Raw genomic sequence first — 10,134 nt, forward strand, 5'->3', positions numbered from 1 at the left:
TTTCTTATAGTTAAATGTGAATTAACGGAGAAGGAATGATGGAGTTAGAAAATCTCGATGGATGTGAACACTGGTGGGTAAAGGTGAGGAACAGCATGTATGCGTATTCTCAAATGACTACTCAACTATAAAATTAAAACAATCATTGCCGAGACCTAGAAGACAGCACCTTACCAAGTAATCAAAATTAGCTTTACAACAAAAAATAACGGCTAATTATACAGTTAATAAGTTAACAGAAACAAAATAAAAATATGTTTAGTTAAGACCAAGTGAGGTATGAAAGGAAAATAAAGGAACATAAAACTCCTGGGATAAATTAAAACGATGGTAAGACAGGAGCCAGAAAGCAAAAGATAACTGCAAATAGGACGTCAATAAGATGGTAGAATAGGGGTTACCGGTGCTCATCCCCTCACAGAAACATGAATTTGAACAACTATCCATGCACAAAAATGCCTTCACAAGAGCTAAGGGTTTCAGGTGAGAGACTACAGCACCTGAGTGGAGAATAAAAATAGGAAGACGCGTGGAAGAGGGTAGGAAGGACAAGCTCAGATGACCCATGTCACTGTTCCTCCAAGCCCAGGTAGCGCAACATGGAGACCGAAACCCTCCCCATGGGGGAAGGAGAGTGAAGTGAGCAACTGACTTCACTATGGACCCTAGCACCAGGTTTGCCACAGTGAACTCCAGTGCCAGGCATGCCCCCACAGCCCAAGGCTGCAGGCTGGCACCTGCCCCAGCACCAGACCAGCCCTGAGGCCCCAAGCTCCAGACCAGCACCTGCAGCCCCAGCCTCCAGCCCTGCCCCAGCACCAGGCCAACCTCACAGTTCCAGGCTTAAGGCCACTCCAGCAACAGACCAGCCTCTGTCGCCCTGTGTTTCCAGGCTCCAGGAATGCCCCTAAAGACTTAGGCTCCCAGCCCCTCCAAGCAGCAGGCCAAATCTGTGAACCCAGGCTCCATGCCCATCCCCTACAGATCCAGACTCCAGGACCAACACCACAGTCCATGGCCAGTCCTGTCCCTGCGGACACACGTACCTGACAACCCTAATGGACTCTAGTACAAACTGGCCCCCACAGACTGAGGACCAGGCCCATTCCCATGAACTCAGACGCCAAGCCCAATCCAGCACCTGGACACCCCCATGGACACAGGCTCCAGACCTGCCCCATGGATCCAGGTCCCAGGCTTCCCATAATGGAATCAGATGCCAGGCCTACCCCAGTGGACCCAGGCTCCAGTCCCACTCATGTGGACCCAAGCTCCAGGTCAGCCCCTCGGGACCTAGGCCGCAGGCCTACCCACCTACTAAGCCGGTCAGAAGGCCAGCCTACCTGAGGACTTCAGCAGCAAGCCCACCCTGGACCCTACTAGAGGGCCAGCCCAGAACCTCTGGGTTAAGCGAAGGGCTTTCCCTGCCAAAGCCAGTCCATCAAGACTGGGAGAGACACCTACTTCTTCAAATGTACAAACACCAATGAGTCCACAAGGATCTCAAATAATCAGAGAAACATAACACCACAACAGGAAAACATAAAGCACTAGTCAACAACCCTAAAGAAATGGAGCTGCTCACTATTAGTAGCTTTCTTTCTTTATTTCAAACTATAATACTCCCACCACTGCACGACTTTCATCTCCAGTTTGAAAGAATGCTACTTTTCAATGCTGAGTGACATTTCAATGTTTCAGATATTAATTACTAATTATAATTTTTCTGCATTTATTTGTGGATATAACACTTTAAACTCCACGTGTAAGGAAGATTGGAGTAATGATACTTGGTTTAGTTTCTTGGCTTCTACTCCTATATCTTCTTCAATCTTACATATTGATGTCCTGAAATTTTCTTGTTTTAATTTATAGATTTAAAAGCACATTATCTACATTAAGCATAAAATTATTTAATTGTTTTGTAATTATATCAAATATAATATAGTCAACAATTATTAACTTATTAAAAAATGTCACATAACTACTTTCGTCTCGATAATGAATATTTTAGAGTCTCTTGGGAAGATTTCTTTATTCAGATATTTCTTATAGTGATTTCAGGACTTGAGAGCTCTTTGGTGAATGCTCCATGAGGCCACGTTGATAATAAATATGCTTCAAAGTTGGCGAGGAGATGATAACTGCAATTTCTTCTCATCTTCTTTCTCCTTATCAAAATATAAAATCTTAAATACGCTACAATAAGACAGATTATGGTTTATAAAATTTATTACATAAATTCTGAAATGTTTAGACAACTTAATTATTTTCTTTGATATCAATAAAGCAATTTAGTAAACAGAGATAAGCAGACACATCTATATGACTCTACTACTCTGTCAGCTTCTATCCATCCAATCACAGTGTCCTTTCCCATCCCTCTCCCACCAAAACTACACTGCTGCTTGAAAGGTTGTGTGTTCTAGTGGATTGAACATGACAATATCAGAATTCACTCTCCATTGTTTGCCACTTGTGCTATGTTAGACAATTTACTCAATCATCTTTTGTCTACATTTTGATACAATGAAAACATATTTACAGGATTGATAAGGACAATAATAATATTTGAAAAGAGTTCAACATGTCATTGGTAGATCAAAATGGCAGTTATTTTCAAAATTATGCCAATAGGAATAATTTAAAGAATGTTTACTGCTTCAAACTCCACTTTTAAAATTTAAAATAAGTAGACCTTGAGTTTTTAATCTAACAGGTAATTTTTTCAAAAAATTTTAAACAATTAATTCTTTGTTCTTTTTGTCTGTTAGCCAGTAGACACAATTATTTACTTTCTAAGATAGTAACTAAAAAGGTGGGAGCATCATCAGTGGAGGCTTCTTTTCTTCTCTTTTTCTTTCTTTTTTTTTTTTTTTCCCATTGACAAGCACACTGTTACCTGCTTCAAAATCTAAGTTCTTCAATTTAGGGAATATTCTCTTCACTTTTCCCCTTGATTATAATTCCAATATCTATTCCCTTTTGCAGTTTTTTATTTTTTTCTGTTCTGCTGGTTGAATATCTTTGATATTTTCTTAAATCATTCAGGTAGCCTTGTGTTGATGTGAAGAGCTGTCTTCTTTCATCAGCATTTAAAATTCCGTGTTCCAATTCACTCTTATGCATCTATTCTAATTTTGTAACTCATAATAAGTGACATTATGTTTAAATTTGTTTTTTTAAAATGTATGCCTTTTAGTCGAAGTTCTCTCATGAATAAATATAAATAGTGAATACATATTATCAGTAAAGATGTTTCCATTTCTTCAATTCTGATTATTCCTGAACTCTCATTGATATCTTTGTTTTCACATTGTTGTTTTTCTTATTTTAATAGGCCTGGAATGCCTTATTTGGATTAATTTATTTTAATACATCTTTGCTGTTGTTGTTTTCTTTTCTTTATTTGATTCTTAGATTTACAATATTAAGTTTGATTATTTTAGAGGAAGAAATTTTTATAGTTTTGCAATGAGGGAAAACAGCATGTATGAATTTGGTTTGAAAAAAGAAGAAAGAGTTTGATTAAAGTGAGATTAGGATTCAGTATTAAATTTCTTTGAAAAGATTAATCTGACTAAATTGTAGGCACAAAGCAATTAAATAAGTTAGAATCTGTATAAATATTTAGAGGACTTTCTTCTTTCATTATACTCCAATTCATCAAAATTTCGATTTCGAGAGAAATGTAATCCTCTTTATAGAGTCATAAAAAGCCTGTTTCACTTGCTTATTCCTCAGAGTGTAAATGAAAGGGTTCAACAAGGGTGCAACAGAAGTAGTGAGAACTACAATTCCTTTATTTACGGCCACCTGGTCCTTTACCGAGGGCTTGACATAGATGAAGATGCAGCTTCCGTAGGCGATGGAAACCACAATCATGTGGGATGAGCAGGTAGAAAAGGCCTTTCTTCTTTGTAGGACTGAGGGGAATCCCAGAATTGTCCTGATGATGTATGTGTAGGACAGAAGCACACACATGAGGGTGAGAATGAGTCCAAATACAGCCACAAGGATAATCATTTGTTCTATTACCCAGGTGTCTGAGCATGAGATCTTTAGGAGGGGAGCTGCATCGCAGCTAAAATGATCAACAGCATTGGAGTCACAGAATTCCAGCTGGAGACCCAAGGTAAGGGGTGGGACAATGATCATCAAGCCAGACACCCAACAGCAGGTGACTAATATGGTGCACACTCTATTGTTCATGATGGTCATGTAGTGAAGGGGTTTACAGATAGCAACATACCGATCATAGGACATGGCTGCCAGGAGAAAAAATTCTGTTGCTCCAAAGAGAATAACAAAAAATATTTGAGTTGCACACGCATTGTAGGTAATAGTATTGTCTCCAGTTGATATACTGTACAGGAATCTAGGAATACAGACAGTGGTAAATGAGACTTCTAAGAAGGAAAAATTTCTGAGGAAAAAGTACATAGGTGTTTTAAGATGGGAGTCTATCAATGTTAGGGTGATAATAGTCAGGTTCCCTGTTACACTTAACATGTACGTGAGAAATAGAAAGACAAAAATCAGGATTTGCAGTAGTGGGTTATCTGTCAGTCCCAGCAGGATAAAAGTTGTTATTGCTGTGTGGTTCCTCATCACTGCCTTGTGAAATCTACCCAGTGGGCGTGTAAAACTCAAAGAGATTTTATCAGGAGGTAGATATTCAAAGTCTGTAGCACAAGACTGCCATATAAAAGCCAAGCAAACCAGTCCACATTTACATTCTCCTTTCTCATCATAATCAATATTGCCACTATTCCAACAACCTTCCTGAGTTTTACATGTGTGAGCAGCAGATTATTCCGTCGGGATTCATGCTATTGTAAAACAATCCATCTTTTTTCACATAATCTTTACCCCTCAAAGTTTAAGAATGTGGTTTATTGTTTGTAATTCATTACATGAATTGGATTTACAAGTAAATTAGGGGAAAAAAAGATGATGTTACTTCTTGTGTACTTAAACATTCTTTATCCAAGACAAACCTTAGATGTAGGACATAACCAGATAATTAAGAAAATGGATTCTCTTCGATTGTTACTGTCAAAACATTGTTTTAAGGGTAAGATGCATTTCTTCTGGAAAACAAACAAACAACAATGACAACCAAACACAACACGGGATCCTGAGATTTTCCTTTGTCTATTTATTCCTTTCTGGTTGTATTCCTTATTCTAAACTCATAAGTGGTTTGATGTACAACTGTTTTATCTACATTGTGAGAAAAGGCTGTGTTCAAGATATTTGCAAAAGGAATATCCTCATATACATTCATGTTATATTTCGGTTAACTGACTGTGGTCCCATTTCTCCCAAAATCCTTTAAACTTAAAGTATGTGTAATGCTACTAAATATAGTCTTGCAGGCTGTGCCTTTTTTCATTATGTTTTTAATTCCTTTGAAAAGATATTAGTGTTTCCACCTTCTCATCTTATCCCTGCTCAGTTTAACTTTAACTCTCTGCAAACTCTCTGGGTTTCACTTCCAACCCCCTACTGCTTTCTAACACCTAGAAGAACTTCATTGTTGAAGCCAATGGCCCATATTTACAGTTATCCCCTAACATTTTTCTTAAAATTAAAGTTTAATCATTCTTCAAACAGATTCTGTGCCATCATTCTGATTTTTCTCCTAACTCTAGGTCTCTCTTCTTAGTGACCTACACACTCGCCTCATTCTGTGTTCATCTGTGAAATACTGCCCTTCCTCAATATTCTATGTTGAGACCTCTCCCTTCTTGTTTTCTCGTTGTTATTCTTCTTACTCCATACTCTCCAATGGTAGTTTCTCTCAGTGCAATTGATTTTATTGTCATTTATATGAATTTCAAAGGCCCGAACATTTCCAAATGAAAAACATCGCTAAGTATACACCACCAGTTGGATGTTCCAAGGGTACCTCATGTGCTATGTGCTCAAAGTGAAATCTTGCTGCCTCCCCAAGCATTTTCCTCTCCTAGTGAGGACTATTTCTTGCAAAGATTAATCTCTTTTTTGTTCCCTGCAAGGTTCTTCACGGACAGGACCTTCCTTATTTCATCACATCGTCACTTAGGAGGCCCTCACCTCTATTGCTCATAACATAAGTTCCACTAACCTTGACAGCTTGCAATTCTTCGTATTTTCTACATGTTCTCCCCTCTGCAAGGGCTAATCCTATGAGTGACTAAGGGCTCTTGGTCTTTCAGGATTCTCCTTAGGTATCAGTTCTTCAAGGAAATCTACATTGATCTACCCGGTGCATGTGAGATTATGATCCTGTGTTATTTCCAAGCACCTGTTGCCTATCCTGTCTTGGAATATGTCATGTTGTATACTTTAGTAGGCTCCTTTATGTTTCTGTAAACTTCTCCGAAGTGAAGGCTATAGTTTATATATCCTTACATTCCCTCATGTCTAGCACCTGTAGGGTGTTTTGTGAATGTGTGCTGAACAAATAAAACAGAGTTGTCTATGTGCTGAGACTAAGCTGTATTCTGTAATGCCTATTCTGGTCAACGTGTTCAACATTCTGATTTTTGTGTGTGTTTCAAATTGCACTGTCATTTCCAGTACATTCTTACACAAAAGGCATAAAAATCCCAATTCTAAACTTTGTAAATACTCTTTTTCCAGACTTTTTCTCTGGCCTTTGAACTAGTCTTCACTTTGCCTTTAATATAATTCTCCATCCACTGTTGTTGTTTGCTTGTTGTTGTTTCTCTAGTAATCTCTTTCCTGGACTTCTTGTTTTAAGGTACTTACATTTTTTTCACATTGTCCAGAATAGCTTCTTATACAACATTTTTTAGAGATTGAAGTCATTTTACTTTCTGCTTACTTTCCTTTTTCAAAGCTGAAACCACCTACTGTGTGTCTCTCTTCCAAGAGAGATGGTGGAGTGTGGCATGTTTTCTTTAGTTTTCCCACCTCACTCCCCAACCTCAACACCCTGGCTCTGATGAAAAGTACTGATGTTCTTGATTCAAGGAATTACGCTGTGTAGTTTTCATTAAAATCAGCAGGAATTCACATAGATAATATATATGGAGACATTCCAGAAGTTCAATAAAATCCTAATATTCTTAGGGTCATTGAATCATTTGAGTCACTAACAAATAAACTCTACAAACAGGGGATTTGTTCTTTCTCTGTTAGATCCCTTGTTGCTGTCTTGACATGAGTACAGCCATGTTTGACTGGTCCATGAACCTACAGCCACCAGCACACAAAGAGATATAAAATGACTTTCTGTGTGGTGGGAACTGGCCCTTCTCCCACAGAGATAGTTACAATTTGTAAGATTACAAGACTCTTTGGGCATCATAACCCGGGACAGACTGGCCATCTGTGCAGGGCTAGGACGATAACCATGGAGCTCAATGCATGTACACAACTGATAACCATTTGTGCATGACAACACCAAATGCTTACTCTGGAGATTACTCATACTATATGAGCTGCTGGAAACTGAGGCCTGGTGAGAGTCTCCCCTGTAGGGGGGACGCCTTGCCCAGGACCTCTTTCAATCGGCACTCCCACCTAGCCGTGTCAGTTGAAGGGACTCTCTCAGGTGGAAGGGTATGGATGTTGTAAGTACCTTGTCTGATGTTTCTCTCTCGATCGATCTGATGTTTCTCTTTTTTGATCGATCTGGTATTGTTTCCTCTTTTTATTGACTTATTTGGATGTTATAAGTACCCAGTCTGATGCTTCTTTGTATATAGCTACTTCCTGTATTCTCCATATCTATTTGCTAACTTTCACTTTTCCCCTTCCCTATATAATAAAGTGTGCACTCAGTCAATTCCTTTGGGTTGCCAAGTTCCTTTTTACGTCTCCGATCAAATCCACCAAACCTCTTATATCAGTTGCTATGGAAATTGTGCCAGACACGTAGCATGTACCCTATAATTTTTGAATGAATGATTTAATGTACTTTATATGGAATTTTAACTCAATTTAGAGTTTAATCTTTTAAAAAGTAGAGAAAATTTCGGCCAATTTTGATAGCTAAAAGGCTTCCTGCAACATCAGGAAGGTTAGAATTGCTGCTAAATCCTGTGATTGTACCAAGATGCAATCTGTTTCTTTTCCATTTAAATAATTTACTTCCCTACCTATACTCTCAAACCTATTTCTCTCCTGCTGATACTCATAGTCCATTTGCTAATATAACCTGATATTAGCTAATGAGGTAGTCTTCAAGATTCACAGTATTAATTCCATCCCTCTCTTTTTGCACATACTAGAAGGTTCATTTAGCTGTCCAGTTTTTTACTCTGTCCAGAGCGAACTTCAACGAATAATCTTTTCAGAGAAGCAAATGTTTAAGCATAGAGACAAATCACAAACTAACTTTTGGTAAGGGGAAAATTGTGTCCTCCCATTTCTGCACTTTGAAACTGTCATAGAGTTTCTAAAAACTGCGCCATTCAACTGTTTAATGCCTTATCCCTACTCCTCTTTCTGCATCCCCTTGTCCTTCAATCAACATAAAAGAGCATAGCTTTCTAATCTTTATTTGGACTCACAGATTGAGATATAGAATGTAATACTATAGTAGCACTAGATTACTCTCTTTTGCAATGATTCTTAATTAGGAGCCAAGTAAAGGCTGGTGATTCTATTACCCCTAGAATACATTATCATGTCTGAGATTCTTTCATGCAGTGGAAATCACAGGAGTTTGGAATCAGATACATTCAAAAAAGAATTCTAATTTATTCAGGGGTCCATAACAATATTCAAATAAAGTATAATCTTGATAAATATTAGGCTGTGGCACATCCTACAAAATAACTTTCTGCTCCATTCCCACAGCCACAGATCTCAGTCCCTTATGAACAGACTGTTGGTGAATCACAATTACAGTTATTAGAGAAATACTATTATTTAGAAAGGAGAATAGAAAGCTAATTCTGAGTGTCTTATACACAAAATTTACCTATTTGAACTGCAGTTTACTTTTGAAATTTTTTCTACCTTCTAACGTAATACTTTATCGAAACATTAAATTCACCCAGCTTCCTCTCTCTTTTCCTCTTCAGAAATGCAATATCACTTTTAATCCTCTTTTCTATTTTCATGTTTTATTAAGTAAGAATGAATATATCTTCTCTTTTTTCGTAAGACAAGATTCCTCTCATTCTCCTAGTTTATCTGGGTCTCATCCTCTCACAAATCTTTCCACAAACGCAATATAGGCAAAATTAGGACAAAGGTCAAGTTTGCCTCCACAGCCTTTGTTCTCCATCTCACCCACCTAAACTCCCAACCTCCTCTTGCCTGACTCCACAAGGTGTACGGGCTGTGCCTTGATTGTGTGGAGTGCTGCGCTCTGACATTCTCTTGGGCTCACTATGTCAGGACTTCTTTTTGTATCTGGCTTTTGGAAAATTTGCGACAAGCTATTTAAATGGAACTATTGCATCCAGGGTCTATTATTGGCCAAGTACAGGGCTTGGCTCTGGATGATAACACTCATTTAATTTATACAGAAATTCTCACTGTAGTTATTTATTTGATGTTTTCCCTCCTTCTTCCACAAATACTTGTGTTTAACTAGGTTATTTAATGTGTGCGACTCTCTGAATTAGTCATGTAGGATGCTTTTTACAGTGTAGATTCCTGAACTCAGAAACACCTAAAAAAGTTTAGCCAGACCTGGGGAGAGGAGTTAGGTGCTAGTGGTGAAATTAAAAATTAGAATACTATTAGTGTGATGATGAAGAGTTTATATGCATGTTAATGTTTGAGATCCACCTAGACAATTAAGGAAGTTTGTTGCCCAACCTCGACATTATAGCTTATATCAACACCTTCCTCTCAATCAGTGCTGCCCCTTATGTCATTAATATTAATTTATATATTTGTGTTATAATTTCAGATACACATGAAGGATGAGTAAAATATTAACTGGTTACTTTTCCCTGTATTATGAGTCTTATATTGTTGATATCATCTGTGTCCACTATCTGTATTCTTCAGCTAGAGGACAAGATTACTTCTATTCATGGAGCAATAACCACTCCTACTCCTTAACCAGCATTAATTATTTATAATAGCAGCTATGAAAATATTTCCTACCTGAAAACACAGTCTCTAGGGTTCCAGCTATTTCTCCATCACTGAATGAAA

At 37.9% G+C, this 10,134-nt stretch overlaps 1 protein-coding gene across 1 annotated transcript; it reads right to left on the reverse strand.

Moving 5' to 3' along the window:
• Positions 1 to 3,666: 3,666 nt before the first annotated feature.
• Positions 3,667 to 9,481, reverse strand: LOC101400252 (olfactory receptor 6C2). The gene is made up of 2 exons (XM_004429474.3): positions 9,453 to 9,481; positions 3,667 to 4,627 (listed from the first exon to the last, which is right to left on the reverse strand). Exons 1-2 carry the CDS (start codon positions 9,479 to 9,481, stop codon positions 3,667 to 3,669), a joined length of 990 nt encoding a protein of 329 aa, XP_004429531.2.
• Between the last annotated feature and the right edge of the window lie 653 nt (positions 9,482 to 10,134).

The sequence above is a fragment of the Ceratotherium simum genome, chromosome 17 (genome assembly GCF_057802395.1).
Source record: "Ceratotherium simum simum isolate JZ-2026a chromosome 17, ASM5780239v1, whole genome shotgun sequence".
NCBI lineage: Eukaryota > Metazoa > Chordata > Mammalia > Perissodactyla > Rhinocerotidae > Ceratotherium > Ceratotherium simum.

Coding starts and splice junctions, on each gene's coding strand:
- LOC101400252 (XM_004429474.3), bottom strand. CDS start 9,481: ATGAGTGTTATCATCCAGAGCCAAGCCCT. Junction 4,628..9,452: donor ATCATCCAGAGCCAAGCCCT/GTACTTGGCCAA, acceptor CCCACTGGGTAG/ATTTCACAAGGCAGTGATGA.